Source organism: Piliocolobus tephrosceles, chromosome 6, assembly GCF_002776525.5.
Source record: "Piliocolobus tephrosceles isolate RC106 chromosome 6, ASM277652v3, whole genome shotgun sequence".
NCBI lineage: Eukaryota > Metazoa > Chordata > Mammalia > Primates > Cercopithecidae > Piliocolobus > Piliocolobus tephrosceles.
In genome coordinates, this window is record NC_045439.1 from 145,027,619 (window position 1) to 145,051,793 (window position 24,175).

The 24,175-nt window shown below is 42.5% G+C and overlaps 1 protein-coding gene across 2 annotated transcripts in view; it reads left to right on the top strand.

Annotated features, from left to right (window-relative positions):
• Nucleotides 1-23,396, top strand: part of THSD4 (thrombospondin type 1 domain containing 4) — a 674,086-nt gene extending 650,690 nt beyond the window's left edge. The window contains exons 14-17 of one of the 2 annotated variants that reach the window (XM_023220857.1): nt 2,635-2,808; nt 9,741-9,920; nt 14,042-14,186; nt 20,069-23,396. In XM_023220857.1, coding sequence (XP_023076625.1) covers nt 2,635-2,808; nt 9,741-9,920; nt 14,042-14,186; nt 20,069-20,211 — 642 coding nt within the window. In that variant the 3' untranslated portion in view covers nt 20,212-23,396. The remainder of the gene's footprint in view (nt 1-2,634; nt 2,809-9,740; nt 9,921-14,041; nt 14,187-20,068) is intronic. The other variant, XM_023220858.1, reaches the window with a different exon arrangement.
• The last annotated feature ends 779 nt before the right edge of the window (nt 23,397-24,175 follow it).

Below are 24,175 nucleotides of genomic sequence, written 5' to 3' on the forward strand. Positions count from 1 at the left end.
GAAATGAGGTCATAAGGATTGTTTTTCCCTTTTCTCTATTTTTATTTAAAATTCTATTGCTTTATTTTCTAAAATAATATGGGTAGACCTCAAATATTGACTCTATTTTTAAGAAAAGACCCAGAAACCCTTAGAAGGGCTTTGGTCATGTGCTAAAGGGCCACGTCTAGGATTGGAAAGTGCTAATAGATGAACAAGGCAGGGCCCAAGTCTGTATGCAACTGATATTCATGGATTTACTGATGAGTAAGACACTGACCTGAGAAAGAATTAGAGATGATTCATTAGTTCCTGCTCTCACCAAGCCTACTTCAGCAAAGACAAAAAAAAAAAAAAAAAAAAAAAGACCAGACACAAATAACCATAATACAAAGGCGGGAGGCAGCACACAGATTGCCATGAGAATTCCAAGACTGGAAAGAACATCTTAAATTGGGCAGTCAAGATAGTTTTCACGGAGGAGATGGTATTTGAGCTGAGCCTTAAAGGCTTCTGATCTGTCCAGTGAAGGGAAAGAGCATGCTGGGTGGAAGGAATGGCAGGGGCAAGGACTCTGTTAGCCTTTTATGTGATCAGGGAATAGCAGCCACTCTGAGTCTGTCCAGCAGGAGGTATGTGGGATAGGATAATGGGAAATTAGAAGAATTGGGTCAATTAGGGCCATAGTATAGAAAACCCTTAATGCTATTGGGGAAGTCCATATGTGGCTTCTGTTAGGAATGGGATGACTTCAGAGGGAATTTTTAGCATGGTGTTCTCAACACCTGGCAACCCAATGCATTGGAAAAGCTGGTGAGGTTGAGCATGAAGCTACAGCCATAGTCCAGGGTAAGAAAGTAAACTGTGCTGGGAACCATGGGTGGAAAGGGACAAGACAGATTAGAGAAATGTGGCAGAACTAGAGTCTGTGAGACCTAATGATTGTCTAGATGTTAGAAGCAAGAGGGTAGGAGAACAGTCAACTTTCAAATCCAGGTAGAAACTTGAAAGCAAATCAGAAAAATAAGAGGAGGAATGGTAACAGTGGCGAAGGTGTACATGCTGGATTCAAGGTACCCATAGGACACCCAGCTGAGGATGCCCAAAAAATGTTTGAAAAGATAAGATGAAGTTTAGGTGTGGTGGCACACGCCTGTAATCCCAACACTTTGGGAGGCCAAGGCAGGCCGATCTCGCACTCAGAAGTTCGAGACCAGCCTGGGCAACGTGACAAAATCCCATCTCTACAAAAAATACAAAAATTAGCTGGATGTGGTGGTGAGCACCTGGAGCTACTCAGGAGGCTGAGGTGGGAGGATCACTTGACCCCAAGAGGTCGAGACTGCAGTGAGCTAATATCACGCCACCTGGGTGATGCAATCCTATCTGGGTGACAAAGCGAGACCATGTCTTGAAAAAAAGAAAAGACAAGATAAGATGAGAACCAAAATAAGGGCACATTCCAAAGTATGTCAAGACAGATGGAAAATGCTCTAAGAGCTTTGGGCTGTGACTCAGGAATGTTTTCACTGTGTCCTAGGAGAGGACTGTGTGATTGTAGTAGAAAAATGACTAATAGTTATTTGGCTGTAAGTGAAGATTTTATCCCTATGAGGCTTTGTTTCTCTATCTTGGAGTGGGAATGTAGGAGATGAAGCCCCTTATACCATTTATTGAGCACCTCCTGCCTGCAAAGCATATTATACAGTCTCCACAGCCCTGCCAGAAATGTGTTTCTATGCCAGTTGTCTAGATGAGCATGCCAAAGGTAGGAGGGGCTGGGTCACTTGCTCCAGGCTGCATAGCTAGTGAGGATATCAACACTGATGCACCTAGTTCCAAAGCCAAGCTCTCCCTCTATACCAAGCTGTCTCCCAATCTTCTCTTAGCTGTGGCCTTCAGGGACTAGAACAATTCTCCTTAATATCAGGCAGCAATATTGAGGTGACAGACTCAAGTCCCCCCCTTTTCCCAGTCCAGACTTGGCTACTAGCAGGTAGAAATGTGCCCAGGTTTTCATGTACTCATTCTTCTTCAGCTGAATATATTTTTATTTTTATTTTTAGAGACCGGGTCTTCTCACTCTGTTTCCCAGGCTGGAGTGCAGTGGTGCAGTCATAGCTCAGTGTAGCCTCAAACTCCTGGGCTCAAGTGATCCTCCTGCCTCAGCCTCCTGAGTAGTTGGGACTACAGGTGCACACCTACTGCTCCTGGCCAATTTTTTGAATTTTTGTAGAGACAGTCTTACTGTGCTATCCAGGCTGGTCTCAAATTCCTGAGCTCAGGCAATCCTCCCACTTCAGCCTCCCAAAGCTCTGGTACTACAGGCGTGAGCCACCGTACCCAGCCAAGCTGAATGTATTTTTGAAGGCAAAAGCTGGGAAGGATAGTCTAACAAGTATAAGTGTATTAATTGCAGTGGCGAGATTGGATATTTGGAATTTGGAATGTAGCCCAACCCTGAAAATCTAAGACAGGGAGTTGTCATACTGATATCTCATAATGGAGTAGGCTATGCATGAGAAGCTGTCAGATATTTCTAGGGGAAACAGACGGCAGGAAAATGAAGCATTCCATCCTCCTTTCCATCATTTGAAAGTGGCTTCAGCAGCTGCCAGGGCCTCCCCACTAATGTGCCCTTCCCCTGTCTCATAGTGCTCAGCGGAGTGTGGGGCCGGAGTGCGGACACGCTCGGTGGTGTGCATGACCAACCATGTCAGCAGCCTGCCCTTGGAGGGCTGTGGGAACAACCGGCCGGCAGAGGCCACCCCATGTGACAACGGACCCTGCACAGGCAAGGTGGAGTGGTTTGCCGGGAGCTGGAGTCAGGTGAGTGGCCAGAACTGGGTACGTCTGCCTGTGCCAGGCAAAAGGCAGCATACCAGAGGGATTAGGAACCAGGACTTTGTGTCAAGTGTCCCAACTTTGAATCCCAGCTGTGCCACTGTCTACCTGTGACCCTGGAGAAGCTATTTATATTTCTGGAGCCTCAGTCAGTCAACAGTATTCATTGAGCACCTACTGTGTGCTCATCTAAGTACTTGGGCTACATCAGTGAGCAACACAAATATCCCTGCCCTCAGGGAGCTTATGACCTAGCATGCTTTCCTCATCTATAAAATGCTGGCAATGATGGTACCTTATGAGGTTATTTTTAGAAGAAATGAAATTGTGTACAAAAAGTATGTAGCACAGTGCCTGACACACAATAAATGCTGGCTGCTGCTATTATTATTCCTGTTAATAAAGCCAGCTTTTTCCGTTTCTGACAGTGTCAGAAGCAGAAATTTTAAAAGTCGCAATTGTTCATTATGAAGAATAAATAATACTGAATACTTTAATAATTGAAGAATTACATTTTCCCTCTTCCAAAATTGAACGTGAACCCCACGAAGAAAATGTGGAAATGACTGCCTTGTCTTGATTACCATCAGTATTGGAGTTCTTGGGCCACTTAGCATTTGGCTCCCAGGGCTGGCTAGTTCTCCAAGGACTGTTTGGCTTATGATCATGATTTACACATTATCAAGACCTCTGGCTCCATATAGAATTTTATTTCTTTTAAGTAGCTTTAAAAACCGACCTTGGAAAAAAATGTGCTGCCTTGTCCTTGTAAACTGATACGAGCCCTTTGGAAAGCAATTTGGCAATAAAAGTCAAGAACCATAAAAATGTTCATTTGCCTTAACCCAGTCACCCCACTCCTGGGGATTCATTTTAAGGAAATAATTAACAACAGAAAAAAAAAAGTTTTCAGCAGAGATGTTCATGACAGCAGGATGGTTACAGATATTATGGAATATCCTAACTCAGTAAAAGATAAGGTGACAATGACAGTGATCGTTAGGAAGATGTGAAAATGCATATGGCATAATGGTAAGTGAGAAATAGAATGTGAAGATATCCAAATGCTATCATCTCTACCACTTCAACATAGGGTTTTTATGCAAAAAGCATAAGGAAATGTTTTTCTTTTCAAATTCCCTTTAATGTTTCTTAAAATATAGAGAATTCAGAAAGAATTCAAGTACTTCCAGTGCTACTCTGGTGAATATCAAAGTTAGACACATTTGCTAACTGATCCCAGCTTGACTTCTCATTAGTTTTCTGGCTCTAGGTGAGTGATTTAACCTCTCTGAGCCTGTTTCCTCATCTGAATATGAAGATAATAATACCAACCTCCTAAGGTTGTTATGAGGTTTTCATAAGATGCTATACATAAAGAGAGTTACCTATTGCTTGGGATATGAGAAATACCTAATAAATATTAGTTCCCATCGCTCTATGTTTATTTTTTCTGCCAGCAATTGCTATCTCATTACTGGTAGTAAAATACATAGGACCTAAACCCCAAAGATAATTCAGCAGTGACTACATATGGGACACCAATTATACCAAATATCCATAGATGTGTGAAATCGTATCAGATCATTATAGTCACACATGTGAAATAAGCAATACAATTGAACTCATATGTCTACCATTCTTAGAAGAGAAGGGAGCAGGATTCAGGGCCTTTTTTGCTTGTGGCCTCCTATTGACTTTAGACCTAAGCTCCAGAACTAAGAGTGGTATGAACCCTGGCAAAGACAACCTTTATTTCTGCTAAGATTAGAAACAAAGGATTGGTTGCCCTGTTGTCCAAAAGAGTCAAGATACAATTTAATATGGCCAAGGTTTTGGTTCTGGATTTATAATGATATCAGGGCCTGATGGAAACTCCCTGCCCTAGGAATTTGACTCCCCAAAGAAAACTAAATAAGAGCATGCTTATTTCTTGAAAGGTAAGTTTTAAACATTAACTGACTTCAGAATATAAAAATAAATGTTCCTTCCAACCATATGGGTTGAATGACAGTTGGCATTTCGAATACCCCACCAACCTGGTCACAGTGATTAGTCCAGGGGTAGACATGTGACCCAGCAGGTGGACGTGTGACCCAAGCTGAGCCAAACAGAATCCTTCCCGGGGACTTTTCATTTGTGTTTTAGGAAAGAGACTCACTAGGCAGTTGTGAGCTCAAGTGCTGGCAGTGGCCCTACTGAGGCTTGTGCAAAAAGCCAGTCTGAGAGAATGAGACGTAAGTCCACGGAGAGGCAGAGACCAAGGAGTTTCTGGCTTTAGAGTCTTTTGACTCCACCAAGAAAGGCATATATTCCACTTCTGCTGCTTCCCAGATCCCTGGAAACTAGGAGTATATCAAGCTTAGGGAGTCTTTTTCTACTCTGGAGGTACAGTAGCCCAACTCTTACTCATAAGAGTCTACCAAGTCTATTATTTATGCCCAGAATTATTTCCCTTCTTCTCTTATCAATTCTGAGTTTACTGCAACCTTAGACTGTTTTAGTTCTGGGGAAATCTGTCACAGTCTCTAGTCTTCAGGAGCAGCCATTTTGTCTGCCTCTGGGTCTGGATTGCATTTTATTGATTGCATTTATTGCAATAGATATTTTTATTCTCATCTTTTCACGAATCAATGATCCACCAAAGTGCAGCTGCAGGAATTCTTTAGGTACAGAAACGTGCATAATTGCCATCACTTCTCACTGAAAGCATTTATCCCTATTAAATATTACTTTGTGTCATGTATGCTTTTCTCTGTGGATTATATTTTGTCTACTATTTGAATTACTCCATCTTGTTTCTCATTTTTGATTTTCACCTGATATATCTTCATCAATTTCTTAATTTTCAAACTTTTTATGTATTTTTAAGGTATATATTTCATATGGAGGACTATTTTTGTCTTTATTTTTACCCAATCTATAGACCTTTGTGTTTTAAGAGTTAAATTTTAACCATTTATATTTACTGTAATCACTTATATGTTTGGACTTTTCCCTACCATCTTATTTTATGTTTTCTGTTGTCATACTTTCTTGCTTCTTTCCTCTTTCCTTTCAGCATGTTTGTTACTAGTCAAGTTTTCTTAATTCCATTTTTTCCCCTCCAAAATTTTGGAAGTCATCAATCTTCTAGTGGTATATCTTCTGTGATAACATTCAAATTTTTAACACAGAATTTTAACTTTTATGTATCCATTAGTGTCAAGTTATCAGAAACCACATCTCTCCTAAAAGAAAATAGAAGCCTTCCCCTTTTATTTACCTCCACTCTCTGAATCTACAATATCTCCAAAAAGATGTTGATATTATCTGGATCTAGCTCCAGATTAATGTTAATTTTATAGAAAATATAGATTTAAATTTTAAAATAGCTTTCTCCTTTCCCCCCAAAGAGTCTTTTTTATTGAACTATAATTCACATACCATAACCTTTAAAAATATACAATTCATTGGTTTTTAGTAAATTCACAAAGTTGTACAACCAATTCCAACACATTGTTACCGTCCCAAAAAGACACCTGGTATCCATTAGTAATAACAGCTTTTATTGGTGTCTTTGCCAGCTCCTTCTTTATATCCTGTGTCTTCTTCCTGGTTCTTTTTATTTTGCTAAAGACTATAACCCAGAAAGTCTTTCAAATAGGATTTGTAAGCGGTAAGGTTTTTGAGCCATTGAATACCTGAAAATGACTTAATTTTGCACTTTGACACGAATGCTTCTGGCAGATGACTCACTGCTTCCTCATCCTTGGCACAGTCAGGCCACCCCAGCTGCTCTTGGCCAGTAACTCAGCTGATCACTCATTGTCCTGAGACCTCCATCCTGATCTCCATCTACCACAATATAGAATGAAGCACATGATCTTTGCTAGAACTCCTCCTCTGTGTGCATTTGGACTATAGTTTCCTTCTTCAATTTGATCTCATCTGTCTTTCAGTGTTCAAAGATTCCCCATAATTTCTGGTCCACCAAGGCTGATTGCCCTTTCTTGTCTTCAAATGCTGTCTCATGCGCGAGTACACACACACACACAGATACAGATACACATAAACACATTCATTCACTTTCCAGACACGCATATTCTGCCATTTCTGAGCATTTACAGTAAGAGAAGACTGAGACGTGCTCATTCTCCCTTAAGTACACAATCTCTTCAAGGACGTGCCAAAAATAGCAGAAGATAACGACAGGTTTTGATCAAAGTGTACAGTCTTCTGTTCTGCCACACACTTAGTACAGATGTAGGATCTCATAGCATTGAGGGGTCTTTCAGATCATGTTTCCAAACCCCTCACTTTCGCTTTTCAGATAAGACCACAGCCACCTGGGAAAGGGCAATGTCTTGGCTAAAGACGCAGAACTATTTAGCGACACTGTCTGGACTCTAGTTTCCATGTCTCCTGTCTTCGGCCTAGTGTTCCACCCCTGCCGCCCGTCCCTGCCCCATCCTCATTCCTCCTGCGGGAGAGGCCAGACCTTTGCCTGCTGCAGTTTGTGGCTCTTCTCCTGCCTTCAGTTCTTCCAATGCCTGTAGCACTTGAGAAAAGGACAAGACATGAATAGAAAAGGAAAAGGACATGTATAGAAAAAGAAAAGGCCAAGACACAAATACACTCCAAATCATAAACTAACATGGAAGAAAATAGGAGAGTAGGAAGAGTAGGAAATCTTACAGTTTTTTTTTTTTTTTTTTGGCTGGTTACGGCGGCTCACACCTGTAATCCCAGCCCTTTGGGAAGCCAAGGCAGGCAGATCACTGGAGGTCAGGAGTTCGAGACCACCCTGGCCAACGTGACGCAACCCTGTCTCTACTAAAAATACAAAAATTAGCCAGGTATAGGGGCTCGCACCTGTAGCCCCAACTACTTAGGAGGCTGAGGCTTGAACCTGGGAGGCAGAGGTTGCTGTGAGCCAAGATCGCACCACTGCACTCTAGCCTGGGTGACAGAGCAAGATTCCATCTCAAAAAATATATTTTTTAAATAAAAAAACTTATAGTTTTTTTAATGCTATGAAGATGGCAAAAAAGAAGGCATAGACAAAGCAGAAACTGATGGCCTCTGCTAATTCATGCCCTGTGTGACTAATTCATCAATTGTTTGGTTTGAGGGTTTTATGATTTTTTTTTTCCATAGATAGGGGTTTTTCTTTCTCCTTATTTTTATTTGATTGTGTGGCTGCCTATGGACAACAGAGCTAATATTTAGAGTTTGAACTGCAGACATTGTTGCAGGCTTCTTAGAAAGGTAGTAGATTCTTTAAAGTCTATAAAAGCACACAGACCACAGCTTTACAACTTTAAATCAAAAAGTATGAAGAGGCTGGGTACAGTGGCTCACATCTGTAATCCCAGAATGATGGGAGGCCAAGGCGGGAGGATTGGTTGAGGCCAGGGGTTCAAGAACCAGCCTGGGCAACATAATGAGACCCCATCTCTAAAAGCAATTTTTTTTTTTTTTTTTTTGAGACGGAGTCTTGCTCTGGCACCCATGCGAGAGTGCAGTGGCACAACCTTGGCTCACTGCAAACTCTGCCTCCCAGGTTCCAGTGATTATCTTGCCTCTGCCTCCTGACCCCAGGTAATTCAACCACCTTGGCCTCCCAAAGTGCTAGGATTATAGGAGTGAGCTACCGTGCCCAGCCCCCGTCTCTAAAAAAATTTTTTTTTAGTTAGTCCGGCAAGGCCTGGTGTGGTGGCTCATGCCTGTAATCCCAGCACTTTGAGAGGCCAAGGCAGGCAGATCATTTGGGTTCAGGAGTTCAAGACCAGCCTGGGCAACATGGAAAAACCCCATCTCTACAAAAAATACAACAATTAGCCAGGCATGGTGACATGTGCCTGTATTCCCAGCTATCCTGGAGGCTGAGGTGGGACGATCACTTGAGTCTGGGGAGTGGAGGTTGGAGGTTGCAGTGAGCCAAGATCATTCCACTGCACTCCAGCCTTGGTGACAAAGTGAGATCCTGTCTCAAAAAAAAAAAAAAAAAAAAAAAAAAAACAGGCAAGATGGTGCATACCTGTGGTCCCAGCTACTCTGGAGGTTGAGGTGAGAGGACCACTTGAGCTCAGGAAGTTGAGGCTGCAGTGAGCCATGATCACACCAGTGCACTCCAGCCTGGGTGACAGAGTGAGACCTTGTCTCAAAAAACAAAAGTATTGAGTAAACCAAACATGAGCAAAAAAAAAACCATTTTGCAAAGTAATAGATACTAAATGGGATAATTTATGAGCCAACAGTTATATGCATTTTATTTCCATAAACTAATGAAATGCACCAACATATGGAATTGCCTGGCTTCTTTGTGGGGTCACTACTCCATGTTGCAGATTTCAGCACCACATTAGGAAACAAGATTGGGCTCTGTTACAGTTCCCGCTGGCTGCCCTGTTGGAACGGGAGGGTTGACCATAGGGTACATTTTCCCAAACCTTAGGTCTTCTTCTCAGCTTTGGGTGTTCACAGGTGTGCAGAGTCTAGGAGTTCATTCAGTCACAGTATCCACCTCCTAAGAAAATAACAGATAAGAATGTCAGTTCATTGTCTTACCTCCTGTGAGAAGTGTCAGATTCTACGGGACAGAAACAACCAAATGACCTGGCTGGTGTGTTCCTGCAGGAGAGTTTATGGTAAATTGTTTCCCTCTCAGCACAGAAGACAATAAGATCTTAGTGACCAGCATCCTCCAGGTATGACAATGAGGGCACCTAGTCTGCATTTGGAGACAGAACTGTTAGGAAATTGCAATCCATATGCCACTTCTCCTCCAGAAACATTGCCAAGATCTCATGGGTTCTTCCTCCCAGAGTTGGTGGTAGAATTGACAGTGCCCATCATAAGCATCCCTTGATGGACAGTAGCTGCCACCCCCTTTCCATCATGTGACACTCATCTTTCTCTGCTTCTTTCTGCAGTGTTCCATCGAGTGTGGGAGTGGGACACAACAGAGGGAGGTGATTTGTGTTAGAAAGAATGCAGACACTTTTGAAGTGTTGGACCCCTCTGAATGTTCTTTCCTGGAAAAACCCCCCAGCCAGCAATCCTGCCACCTCAAGCCTTGCGGAGCCAAATGGTTTAGCACCGAATGGAGCATGGTAAGTCGTGGTGCTCTTGATGGAGGTTGCATTGGCACACTGTCCCCCATCTGAATTCCTATAGACCCCTCTGGGCCAGGCACTGGGTTCAGCCCTGGAAGAGATTCCCTACAGCAATCTACCTTAGGTGATGGCTGCTGGGGTACCCCGTGAGCCACCCTTGGTGGAGGTACTCCCCTTGGTGGGTGAGGCCTGAGACCTAGATGATCTTGGTTTCTAAATTGTAGAAACAGTGACTCTTGCACTTCGGTGTGAGATCTGGGGATCTTGTTTGACAAGACCAACTCTGGGCCAACCCTGGCCGAGGACTGGCATTTTTAGCAAGTTCCTAAGGTGTGTTGGATGGAGTTGTCTTTGGACTGCATTTTGAGCAACGCTGCCATAGAGGATTGAGGATTCAACGGTGCTGTTAAAAGTACTACATCTGATGCCAGGCGTGGTGGTTCACACCTGTAATCCCAACACTTTGGGAGGCCAAGGTGGGAAGAAACCAGCTAGGGCAACTAGCAAGAACCTGTCTCTAAAAAAAAATTTTTTTTAATTACTACATTATACACACACAGAGTGTGTGTGTGTATGTGTGTGTATATACAGTTTTTAAAAATCCTATAGACATTTTGGATTATGGATTGTGGGACTGATTCTGTTTGCTGTTTGAACTGGCTACAAGGAACCTCAAAGCCACAATTATGCCTCACCTCAAAGAGAGAGTATACAGGATCCTGCAAAGTGGATTTTATGTTCTAATATTCCCGTGGCTTCACTTTCTTTTTCCTACTTTTATCTTCCTTTAGTCCTAGTTTTCTCACTTTTTAAAAATCTTGTGACCCTCTAAGTCTTTCTCAAGTCATTTGAAATCCTTTTTGTAAGGAGGGAAATAGTGTGTAAGTGAAGAAAGAGAGGGATTGATAAATACAGAAATAAGTCATTAAGAAATGAAAGGGGAAAGGATGGATATAGGGATAAGATTCATTTTTTTCAAGTTGAAGAGTACATTTTCAAGAAGCTTCCTAAAACAGAAAACCATCATTCCAGGTGACCAGAAAACCTCCTGACGGCCTCATCCCAGGTGACCATTGGCATAGTTTTGTGGGTCAGGGTGGGAAGTGGGGGAAGGGTCATTCTGCTTCTCATCACTGAAGATCTTCAAGCAGAGGCTGTAGTGACCCCAGAGTAGGGGGGCCAGACCCTTTCTCACAATGATCCAGGGTGATAAAAGGGAATTTTGCTTAGAAAATATATGAATAAAAGTTGAGAATTCCATTTCCAAAAAGTGTCTGTCTGCTCCAGTGATAACAGCCATTTGGCTGTGTAGCAAACCACATCTCAGAGGCAGATGGGAACGAAGAAGGTGGGTTGAAAAGGTATTCTGTCAACTTCTGGGAAGTGGAATTTAATTATTTTGATGTTGACCAGGGCTTGAGGATACAATAATAGATCGCAGCTTTCTTTTGTCATCTGATTTGGAGAGTCTACACAGAGCCACGTCGAAGGAGACAAATTCCAAAAACGCCTGCTGTAAACAACCCAAATGTCCATCAACAGGTGAACAGACAAACCATGGTGCATCCACACAGTGGAACAAAAAACTCAGCAACAAAGATATAGATGAACTTCCAGTGCATTTTGCTAAGTAAAGAAAAGCCAGGTTCCAAAAACTACATGTTGTGTGAGTCCATCTATGTAATATTCTGTAAAAGGAGAAGCTACAGAGACAGAGGCCAAATCAGTGCCTGCTGGAAGATAGAGTGACCACATCTGTGCAATCTGGGCAGCACGGGAATTTTTTGTCTGCAATGAAACGATTTCATGTCTTCTTTGCAATAGAGATACACAACTGTATGAATTTGTCAAAACTGATAGATCTGTATGCCACAAAAAGGGAAATTTTTAGATGCAAATTTAGAAAATATGAAGTCAATGGTTACTATACTAGCAAAGACTGACGAAAGCTAGACTTCTTTGAATGTAACTTGTTTTACAAATTTGAGTTTGGAACTAAGTAAATATTTTAGATAATTATAAAGGAAAATTAAATTTTTAAAAAGCAATCCCCCAGAACTGAAAATACAATGAAACAAATTAATCTAAGTATGTTTCCAGTTGGTGGCATCAGCACTATTGCAAGTAACTTTAATACATAGTAGTTTGGCATTCTATCACTAAAAAAATTACTGCAGAAAAATGTTCACCCTGTTTGCAGTTGTCCTATGTTTGGTGATAGTATTGTACTGGATATGATGATTGGGCATATAATGTGTGAGAAGGTAAATGAGTAATTAGATGACAGTATAATTCCTTTAGCCCCAATATCCTTGAGAAGTAGGATGTTCAACTTAGGAGAAAGTAGATACAGATACAAGATAGATATTGTACGACTTAAGGCCTCAATAAAAAGCCTATTGTCCTTAATTTGAATTGGAAGTGTTAGTATAAACTTAGAAATTAAGCTATCTTTCTAAAAATCGTTTCTAATTTCACCCACTGAAAGAGTCTAGAATCAGTGACCAACCTAGAGATTCAGAGGGGTGGCTGCTTCCAGACCAGGGGCAGCATATATGTAAGTTAGGTTGGGATATCCTTTCCTAGCAGACAGCAAGGAAGTTCTTAAACACAATGGAGCTCATGTCCAAAGCATCCCAGAGCCAATTTGTAGAGGCTCCTGTGAGCCAGTGAGCATCAGTAAGAAGAAGAATACCACAGATTGGATGAAACACATTATATGTGTTTAAATCCATCCATTTACAATAAGTTTATAATACTTTAAAAAACTAATAGGTCATCATTATAGGATGTTAGGGAACCAACTTATTATTATGAAAACCGGTAAATGAAGGGAAAGATTCAAGTGTTTATACTCTCTTTCTTAAACAACATACCACTGGGTAACCAAAGAGTAAAAGTGCTGAGGGAAGGATTCTTTATGAAAGATTTCCAGCTAATAAAAGGCAAAATGGTAGAATTAGAATTAGAATTCCAGACCCCCAATAAACTAATGGATCTGAGCATTGCACATCAGTGGCCACCAACATCTCCAAAAGACAGGCAGCCCGTGGGAAGTAGTCTCACACACACACACACACACACACACACACACACACACACAAAATACCCTGCACCTATTAAGGCCTCTTTTAGGTCCAGCTTCCAATGTTCAGGAAATATAGAGCATAGAGGAATACGAACTACATCATGGGAGCACAGTCAGCAAAATCCAGACTATGGGAAACCACAGAACAAATGACTCAGTTCCACCCCACTCCGCTGCAACCAAAAGCTTTTTAAGTGCAAGGAGGAAAAAGACACTGGAAGAGAAACCTATGGATTGAAAGAGTCCAAGACATATTGACCAATTGCAACCTGCAGACCTAATGCAGATCCTGATTTTTAAAGGAAAAAAAATCTTTATTAAAAAATCTTGGCTGGTCGCGTTGGCTCACACCTGTAATCCCAGCACTTTGGGAGGCCGAGGCGGGTGAATCACCTGAAGTCAGGAGCTTGAGACCAGCCTGGGCAACATGGCGAAACCCCATCTCTACTAAAAATACAAAAATTAGCCAGGCGTGGTGGCACATGCCTGTAATCCCAGCTACTGGGGGTGCTGAGGCAGGAGAATCGCTTGAACCTGGGAGGCAGAGGTTGCAGTGAGCCGAGATCGTGCCACTGCACTCCAGCCTGGGCGACAGAGCAAGACTCCATCTCAAAAAATGAAAATTAAAAAAAAAATCTATAGGATTCACAAGATAAGCGGAAGTAGGAACAGTGAGTCTATATTGAAGAGAATAAGAAAATATTGTAATTTCTAGGTAGAATAATGATATTGTGGTAATTGTTAAGAGTTCTTGTCTTTTAGAGCTGCAGCCTGAATTATATGGAAGAGTGATCAGATGTCTAGATTTGCTTCAAAATAGTGGGAGGAGCAGGAGGGCTGGGGGATATGGATGAGACACACCTGGCATGAGTTGTTGATTGTTGAAGCTGATTGATAAGTACATGGGAGTTTGTTTTCATATTCTATCTCCTTCTGGAAATGTTTGAGATTTTCCAGTGTCATCTTTCTCCAGTGTACTGAGCTATTAGTCTGCCCAAAAATCTGACCTTTTCCCTTTGTTTCCATGCAGTGTTCCAAGAGCTGCCAGGGTGGCTTTCGGGTCCGGGAAGTGCGGTGTCTGTCAGATGACATGACTCTAAGTAACCTCTGTGACCCTCAGTTGAAACCAGAGGAGAGAGAATCTTGTAACCCACAGGACTGTGTCCCTGAAGTTGGTAAGTAGAGATTTCAGTCGTGGGGGAAAAGTTTGTGTTTTTAAGCTTGTCAAATTCTGTAATATGACAGTAACAAGCCTCTTCTAGGCTTTCTGTGACCTTGCACACAATCGTGGCGTTTAGAGGGTCAAGGTGCTTTTGATATTGTAAGTTTCATAGTTTAAGATGATCATTCATAGCGTGAATGGCTGTCTAAGCCACCCACCAAGAGACACACGTTAGTGTGGATTGATTAAAATGGTAATGCCTTCAAAGATTTGGCTCTATCATCCTTAAGGTCAAAGTAGTAAGATGTCAACTTTTAATTGTAGGTGCAAACCAGTGTAGGCTGGACCATGTGGGGAGATTCTGGGAACTTAGCAGGGAGTTGGCAGAAAAAGGAGGAAGGGGAGGAGGCCAAGAATTGGTAGAGACAGTGATGGAGGATCTGACCATCTCTTAGAGGGGCGTAGTGCAAGCTGAGTCCAGAAAGATGCAGTGACCAGACTCGAGGAGGGGGAGTGACAGCAGGAAGATCTAGGCTGCACAATGTTCAGAGTCCTGCAAAGAACAGCAGTCTTGTAATTCAGAAGACCCCAACTTGCACCCTTGAAATAGGGGCCAGTTCCCTGAAGGAAAGCACTAGAGAGCGTCAGGGAGGTGAGGCCCTCTCACGGGCTGCGGTTCACGAGGAAGGTGCCCATCCCAGCAGGGGAGCTCAAGTACAGTCAGAAAACCAAAGAAGGCACCTCGCACATAGATTGAGCAGATAGGAAGTGAGGTGGGTGAAGATGCATCTCCAGAGGCATATTGGATGCCCTAAAGCCCCACCTGAAATCTACTGAGAATGTACCCCCAGGTGTAGTCAGGGCTGGTTCGAGAATGGAGGTGCACCAAGCCCCTTCAGTAGGCTTCTTCACGGTCTCCTAAGAACAGATTTACTTTTCTGTCTTCATAATAACATCAAAGGAAGTGTATTAATATATCAATAAGTGTTCATGGGGTAGATTCCTCCTGCCGTGGACCAAATTGAAGGTTTTAGTATACTGACCTAATATCCTTCCTATCCCAGGGAAGATGTGTCAATGACGGCATAGATGCTTTATAATCAAAAGCTTCCTTGTCTCATCAGTGACCCATGACTAAAGTTACAGGGATGACCATTCCCAGTAGTTACCAAAAAGCCATAAATTCCATAAGAAGAAAATTAACAAGTTTATAAGATCTATATAGAAAAAATAAATAATTAAGAAAGCCTTGCTATCGAATATAAAGGGAAATGTGAATAGATAGAAACATTAACATGTTCCTAAATGGGAACACTCAATACTATAAAGATGATAAAAGAAGGTTCCCAAGGGGAGCTGTATGTGCCATATATTGGAATGTATTATAAAGCTACAGAAACGAAAACTATTAGGTTGGTGCAAAAGTAATTGTGGTTTTTGCCACTATTTTCAAAGCTGCACAAACCTAATATATGATATAGGCATACCATATACCAATGTTATAATGCAGAATTCTGAAACAGACTCCTTTATAAAGGGAAGTTAAGTTTGATGAAGGGGGAATGATAAGTAAGTGGGGAGAGGAGAGACTTCCATTGTACTGAGACCACACTGAAGATCCCTTTAAAAATATAAGATATATAAATGTCTAGTGGATTAAAGACTCTAACAGAGAAAACAGTCTGTAAAAATGCTAGAAGAAAGTATCTTGGACTGGATGTAGTGACTCACAATCCCAGCATTTTGGGAGGCCACGATGGGAGGATTGCTTAAGCCCAGGATTTCAAGACCAACCTGGGAAACATAGTAGGACTGCATCTCAATAAAAAATGCTTAAAAATTAGCTGGGCATGGTAGTGCACACCCATGGTCCCAGCTAATTGGGAAGCTGAGGTAGGAGGATCACTTGAGCCCAGGAGGTCAAGGCTGCAGTGAGGTGCAATCACACCACTGCACTCCAGCCTAGGAGACAGAGTGAGACCATGTCTCAAAAAAAAGAAAAAAAAAAGGAAGAAAAAAAAGTTATACACATAAAGTTTCCTGTTTGTCTCAGGTCAGATAATATAACTAAAGACAGTCAAAATCACCAGGTCCTTGGAATTGATTGTGTAATTCTTAAAGCCAGGAATGATTGGCATAAGCAAATCATATACTCTGAAGGGCTGTCACTTAGCTGCCTCACTATGTCAAAGGCTTCTAACTAATATAATGTGCTACAAAATGTGTTGCCACTGTTTTTGTCTTCTGTGTTTATCTATGGTGTCTTTTCAAGCAGGGGGAATTGTCTAGCTTCTAATTATATAAAATCCAACTAGAGAAAAAAGGGAAACTATGAGATTGACAAACCAGAAGATGTACACAAAGCCTTGGTATTCTTTGATGTGCCTCAAAATTATACCTGTCAACGCCAAAGTTACTAAAGATGTCCAGGCCACAAGCCAGAGTTATGACGCACACTCTGGCATATCCCGGAGGGCTGCTGAGAGCAAGAATCTGTGTAGGCTCTGAAGGTAAAGAAGGCTCAGGCGCACATTTTGATGACAATGCTGAAGAAGAAAATAGTACCTGAGTACACAGGTACATGTGTGCTGTTGTCAGCTTTTTGAAGTCTGCATATAATCTTTCATCTTATCCCAGAGTGACATTAATAAATCATCCTACAATTGATAGCATCTTAAAATCAAATAAATGTCACTCAAGTAGACAGAAAATTAAATCCCCAGTATAGACAGAACTCACTCAATTTTTCAAAAAGACAAATGGTCCAGTTTTTTAAAGGATAAAAGAAATGAACAAACCCACCACAAGGCCGGGTGCGGTGGCTCATACCTGTAGTCCCAGCGCTTTGGGAGGCTGAGGTGGGAGAATCACCTGAGCCCAGTAAGTCGAGGCTGCAGTGAGCCATGATCGCACCCACTGCACTCCAGCCTGGGTGACAGAGTGAGACCCTGTCTCAAAAAAAATAAAAAATCTACCACAAAAGGCTGAAGAAATGCTCAAGCTACTAGTAATCAGAAATGCAAATTTTAAAAATAATGGGAGTCCATGTTTTTTCATAAAATTGGCAAACTTTTAAAATATTAGACATTGTTCAGTGTTGGTAAACTTGTGGGGAACAAGTCAAGTGCCGACTTGTAACTTGATGTAATCTTTTTGGAGAGAATTTTGTCAATATCTATGAAGATACAATGCGCTCATTACCTTTGACTTAATAATTTCACTTCTAGGAATATATACTAAAAATATGCTGTCAAAAATTTACAGATACACACACACACACACAAAGAATAGGGCTCACCGGGTGTGCCACCCACTCAGGATGCGGAGGCAGGAGGATCACTTGAGCCCAGGAACCCGAACTGTGGTTGCCCCAGGAACAGTCCCAGCACCTCTGCCTGAGCAACACAGAAAGACCCCATGTCTGAAAAAAAAAAATTGTATAGAATTGTGTAGAATGAATTGTGCTTAATGAATTGTGTAGAATTAACGAATGAACTGTACAATTTCTTGTAACTTATAAAAGTTGGAAGCATGCCGGGCATGGTGGTTCACGCCTGTAATCCTAGCACTTTGGGAGGCCAAGGCGGGCAGATCACGAGGTCAGAAGCTTGAGACCAGCCTGGCTAACACAGTGAAACCCCGTCTCTACTAAACATACATGAAATTAGCTGGGTGTGGTGGTACATGCCTATAGTCCCAGCTACTCAAGAGAATCACTTGAACCTGGCAGGCAGAGGTTGCCTCATGAGCAACGAGCCAAGATGGCACCACCGCGCTCCAGCCTGGGCAACAAGAGCAAAACTCCGTCTCAAAGAAAAAAAAATTGGAAGCAATTACATTTCTATAAATAGAAGGAAATGACTTATTTAAATATGTTCCAGCACATAGGACAAAATACACCCCAAAAAAGAAGACGGTAGATATTATGATACAAAAAAATTATCTAAATATATTTATTAGTAATATTTTAAAAAGCAAGCAGCTGAGAAGTATATTGTCAGTTCTTTCCCAAAGTAATCTATAAATTCAAGCAATATTAATCAAAATCCAGGCAAGGTTTTTCACAGAAAAATCTGTCAACCTGTGTCTAAAGTTTATACGGTGGCTCACGCCTGTAATCCCAGCACTTTGGGAGGCCGAGGCAGGTGGATGACTTGAGCTGGAGTTGGAGACCAGCCTGGCCAACATGGTGAAACCCTGTCTCTACTAAAAATACAAAAAAAAAAAAATTAGCCGAGTGTGGCAGCGTGCACCTGTAATCCCAGCTACTCGGGAGGCTGAGCCAGAAGAAAGGCTTGGACCCAGAGGCAGAGGTTGCAGTGAGCCGAGATAGAGCCACTGCACTCCAGCCTGGGTGATAGAGTGAGACTCCGTCTCAAAATAAAATAAAATAATAAAATAAATTTTTATATGGAAGAGCAAGAGCAAGGAACCAAGAAGAGCCAAGGCTGTTTTGATGAACCATGTTGAGGGACTTTTCCTACCACATACCAAGGCACATCGGCACAAGGATGGATAAAAAAAATCCAGGAGAGCAGAATAGAGAGCCCAGAAATGAACATATAAAGGATGCGTGATATATGATGGAGGTCACATTAGGAATCTGTGGGGAAAAGACGAACAATTCAATAAATGGTCATGAGACAACTGTTTATCCATATACAAAGAAAAAAAACTGAACTCCCTCCTCTCATCCTACACATACCATACACACCACAAACCCTAATTCCTGGCGGATTAGTCAAATGAATGTGAAAAGAACATTTAAAACTTTTAGAAGAGAATGGGGAAATTTATATTTTATTTCAGAATACAAAAGGGTTTTTTAAATGAAACCAACAATTCCAAACCACAAAGGAAAACATAACATCAATTACATTAAAATTAAAAATCTCTGTTTATCAAACAACACCAGAAGCAAAGTGATCAGAAAAGTCACAGGCTGAAGAAGATATTTGCAGCACATATAACGTAACTCACAAGGAATCAGATCCATTAGATATAAAGAATTTTCGTGAATCATTTTTTAAAGTTAACTAAATCAGAAAATGAGCAAAAGATCAGAAAAGCAATTCACAGAAATGGAAGCTTGAATGGCAAATGTACATGACATGTTCAGCCTCACATGGGAATCATTTCACATTCACTAGCTCAGCAAAAACTAAAACATATGACAAAAAGAGAATTCTTCTGTTCCGCTGACAGGAACACAGGAACTTAAACAGTTATACCGACTTTGGAGAGCAAACTGATTGTATCTAGCAAAGTTGGATATACCTTATGACCCAGCAAGGCCCAGGCAGAGAATGTAACAAAACTACTTAAAAGTATTGTTTGCACTAGGAAAAAAAAGTTGGATTAATATCCAACTTAAATGTCCATCAATAGAAAATGATTAAATTGTGAATTATATATACAAGAAAATTCAATAATGAAAATATTTATAGCATTCATTCAATATGAATGAATCAATCACACAAATTCAACGATGAGCAAGTTGCCAAGGAGTTTATATAATATGTATCTTTTTTATGTTTAAATGTCACAGAGTGGTGAGGGATTCCATCATATAGTGTTTAAGTGTAAAGAAATGTTTGGGGATAAGAAACGCCAAATGTGGGACTTCTGATTACCTCTGGAGTGATGAGGATGAAGGAGGAAGTCATCAGAGAGAAGTGAGGACACAGATGAGTAACTTATTCTCTATACCGATTTCTCTTATAATGTTTAAAAGAAAGAGAAAAACCTGTGAGCCCCTGGCACACATTCACACCCCACATAGGTAATAAACAGCAGCGCAGGGGTTACAGCCACAGCCACCGCCCTTTCTCTCCCCACTGGTCCAGGCTGCCTCTGGTGCTCAGGGACTCCTCTGTTTGTTCTCTTCCGCTACAGACGAAAACTGCAAGGACAAGTACTACAACTGCAACGTGGTGGTCCAGGCAAGACTCTGTGTTTACAACTACTACAAGACCGCCTGCTGTGCCTCCTGCACCCGTGTGGCCAACAGGCAGACGGGCTTCCTGGGAAGCAGATAACACCCCTGCACCCCCATCAGCAGGGCAGCATCACTGCCTTCCCCGGGGGCTTCAGCAGTGCACCTGGCTGGCTCCTGCTCCACCACGGGCTGCCTGGCCCAGGCACTGCCAACCAACTTAGTCACCACCCCTGCCTCCGGTGAATGCACCCCGTGGTACCCAGGGGCTTTGTACACAGAATGTTTGAAAGCCACAGTTGGTCCTCTAAGCATCACCATGTACTAATATTCCCCTCCTTGGACCTGGCACCTGTTAATGGTGCCCTTGGAAAGCCAAGCAGTGGGAAGTACATGGAGCTCTCAGCCCTGCTCCCATCTGGCACCTTCAAGTCAGCAGATGGGCCACTGACTGAGCGCTGCCCCGTCCCTGGTGCTACTGGCCTTTCTAAACGTAGCGCCCTGGAGAGTCCAAGGTGGCAGTGCCCCCAACCCAGCGCCCCACTAAGCCTTGCTGCCACGCGTGCATCCCTCTGTGACCTCAGCCCAGCTGTGCCTGTTTTCATTCCCAAAGACATTAGACTGTTTTCCTGCCGTATGACAAAAATATCTCACATGAATATTGTGCTTTATTTAACAGGTGTATTCACAGATACTAGCTCCTTAGCAGCTCACAGCATCCCAGAATGAGAGGCAGGGGGTGACTCATTATCCCCATTTTACTAACAGGGAAACTGAGGCTCAGCTTAGGTAACTGACCTGCCAGGTATATTCACCCATCCAGTGGAAGAGCTGAGTCCCTGCCCCAGTCATCTACCAAGAACCAGCCTGGGGGCCTGTCCTTAGATGTGAAGGATGCGGCTTCATTTCTGACCAAGAGGCTGAGAAGTTTCCCAGAATGCACACAAAGCCCAGGCCCCTGAAATCTTTCTGGCCAAGCCTTTATCCCAGCACTCAGTTGTTTCGGATGTCTGTTCCTACTTGCCCGTCCCCCCAAAGTTACAGATCCTAGTTACAGGACTCTTCAGGCTTTGTTAAACTGTCCATGAAACAAGAAAGCCATTGGGGGAGGCAGGTGATTGCCTGAAATTCTGACTCCATGCCAAGTGCTGTTCCTCCCAAGGAATCGAAGGCCAGGGTCCTTCTGGCCGTGGAGCCTTCCCCACCGCAGAGCCAACTTCTGAAGCACACAGCTCTGTGGCCTGGGCTCTGCCCTGCCCCGGCTGCCTCCCCCACGCTCTTCACCGTGCCCCCGGAGAGTCCGGCCAACCTGTCCCAGCCAAAACACTGCCATATTAGAAAAAGTCTCCTTCTGGTCTTGTTTATGAATTTCTCTCTGTGGCCACAAATTCCTCCCCTCCCCCATGACTCACAGTCCATACCCCCAACCCCCAGACTTGAGCACAAGATCTGCATTAATGCGGCCGGCCTGGGACAAGGAGCTGTGGGTCCCTCCCCATCTCTTCCAATTCACTTCCCCCAACTATCCAGTCCCAGAGGCCGCTGGCCTGGAAGGAGGATGCAGTGCATGTTGAAAGGTGGACCCTCCGAAAACCAGTTAAGAGGAATATATGTAGGTTTTACCCATTAAGAAAAATGGCAAAGCTAAACAAATTGTAAACTCACAGAAAATTTGTCTTACGGTCCTGGGCATATTTCCCTTTTAAAGCAAGCCTGGATTCTTAGCAAACTGTTTCCCCTATTTGCTCTTTTAGCTGCAAATCTGCTACTGTGATGATGGTTTGCAGCTTTTGGAAGCAGTATGGCAACCTGGCCTGACACGCTCATTAGGCTTCCACTAACCTGGGGCTTTCAGAAATTCTGTTTGGCCTTCCTGTGGGTAGCTTCCCAGCTTCCCTTCTGGGGAGCCCCAGGCATCATTTCCCAAAAGCATCGCCATCTCTCCTGATTCTCTTGGAACTCCTACGGATAAGCAGCCTAGCAGAGGCCCAGGCTCCCACACTGACAAAGTGAAAAGAGACCAGAGAGGCCAAGCATATTGACCGGTGCTGTTCAGGGCCTGCTGTTTTCCACTCGCCACTTGTTTTGCTTCTTGTCACAAGGGGAGTTGTTTCTGTAGGCAGCCGCTCTCAGATCTTGCCTAGCAGGCCAATCATTTGAAGAGGTTTTCTTTTCCTGCTGGAGTGCAGGGTAAGATGAATGAGTGGAAGAGAGAAAGGCTGTTTGAGCTCAAGTTAAAGGAACACCTTTTAGCCATCAAAGCTGCCCAACAGAGGCAAGGGCCACGACACGTGAGGGAGCTCTCTGTCCTTCAAGGGAATTCTCTGTTGAGTGGGAAGCGAACACCCTGGTTCTTCCAACTCAGGAATTCGCATGGCTGAGCTGGGTCAGTGATGGCTTTCTCTTTATGTCAAAAGTGCCCTATGGCTGCTGAAGGTTACCTAACCATTCTTTAAAAGGAGGATGACCCTCCATGAGAATGGCCAGCCTGCCAACTGTGCGATTGAAGAGAAGTCAATATATCAACCCCATGTCTCCCTGGGGGAGAAAGTGCATAAACCAGGCGTCTCTTTTTTTTTTTTTTTTCTTTTCAACAAACCATTGAGCTATTCTTGGAGTTCATCTCTGGAGAGGTTATAGATTATTAGAAGTTTATTATTATTATAGTTTGATCAATTTATTTGTCTTAGAGATCCCATTTTTACTAATTTCCTAGTTTTTTATTTCAGCATCCGAATGTCTTTCTCCCTAGCACAATGCATACAATCAGGGCCTTGGGTATTTCCAGTGATAACTTTCCTTGGAGAGGATCTAAGAAAAGCCCAGATTTCGGTGGCCATCTCCCTCCAAATATAGCTCTTTCTGCTTTCTTGGTGCTCATTATTTCCCCTTCTCCTTTCTTCTGTCACTGCCATCTCCTTCTTAATCTTCCCATGTTCCTTTAACTGGCCATAATGCGGAATTGAAATTTACATCTCGATACTGTTTTTTTTTTTTTATTTTGGCCTGTGTACTGGATTGCCTCCTCTCCTGCTCTGAATTTTAAAATTAGATAAATTAAAGCTGTTATACGGTTTCCTCACAAAAGTCAACAAATTCCAAACAAAAACAGTTTGCTATTTTACTTTCACCTGTTGAAAAAGGCAATTGTGCCTCTTGCAGCCTAGGCAAAGGACATTTAGTACAATAGATTCTTTCCACCCTCACAATGACTTGCAGTTCTCTCCGTAGAAAAGGGATGGCCTAAGAAATACTACAATCAAACAAACAAACAAAAAACACCAAAAAGAAAAAGCCATGTAAAGCCAGCCCCTAGAGGGAGTCAGTTCAGTTCTGTGAAGACATGCTCTGTGCCCACTGCCTGCGAGCTGTTGGGGACCCCAGGGAGAGCAAGGCAGCCTGTCCCCGCCTCCAGGGAGCTAGAACATGACAAGGCGTCTCAGCACTGTGCCCACCTGTCCGTTTACCTTACCTCTCCGGCCCAGAGTTCTTGGAGGGTTTTTCCTTTATTTTCTTGAGTATGTGTCATCTACTTATTCTCAAAGTATTTAGCATTCAACACTCTTTTTGTTTTAAAAAGAATGGCCTTACAAAGGGACAGAAAAGAGAAGACACAAGCTTGATGTATTTTCATCAAGTTTTGTGGCAGACAAAGAAATCCAGATATTACCAGGACCTTTCTAAACCAATGTTGTGGGGTTTTTTTCATTCGGATAGCCACTTTAGGTTGGAATATCAATTTTCTAATGAGGAGGAAGACATAAATATAAGTGGTAAAAAGAAACATGACTTCCCTTAAAACAGGCTCGATAATCTATATCAGTCTTGTGGGTGGAGACTAGCATTTGATCCTTGCCATATTATAAAACATTTTAATATGGTTTAGATGGGAAAATATTGATGCCTTCCTCACAAAATATATGGATGACATGAAGTTGAAGAGCTAATGGCTTGGGTGACATGTGCTGGATCCAAAAAGATCAGCGAGACTAGAATACAACTTGGATGTTAAAAATTCACCAGGAATCCACATAAAATCCTATATTTTGACTAAAACGAAAAACTAT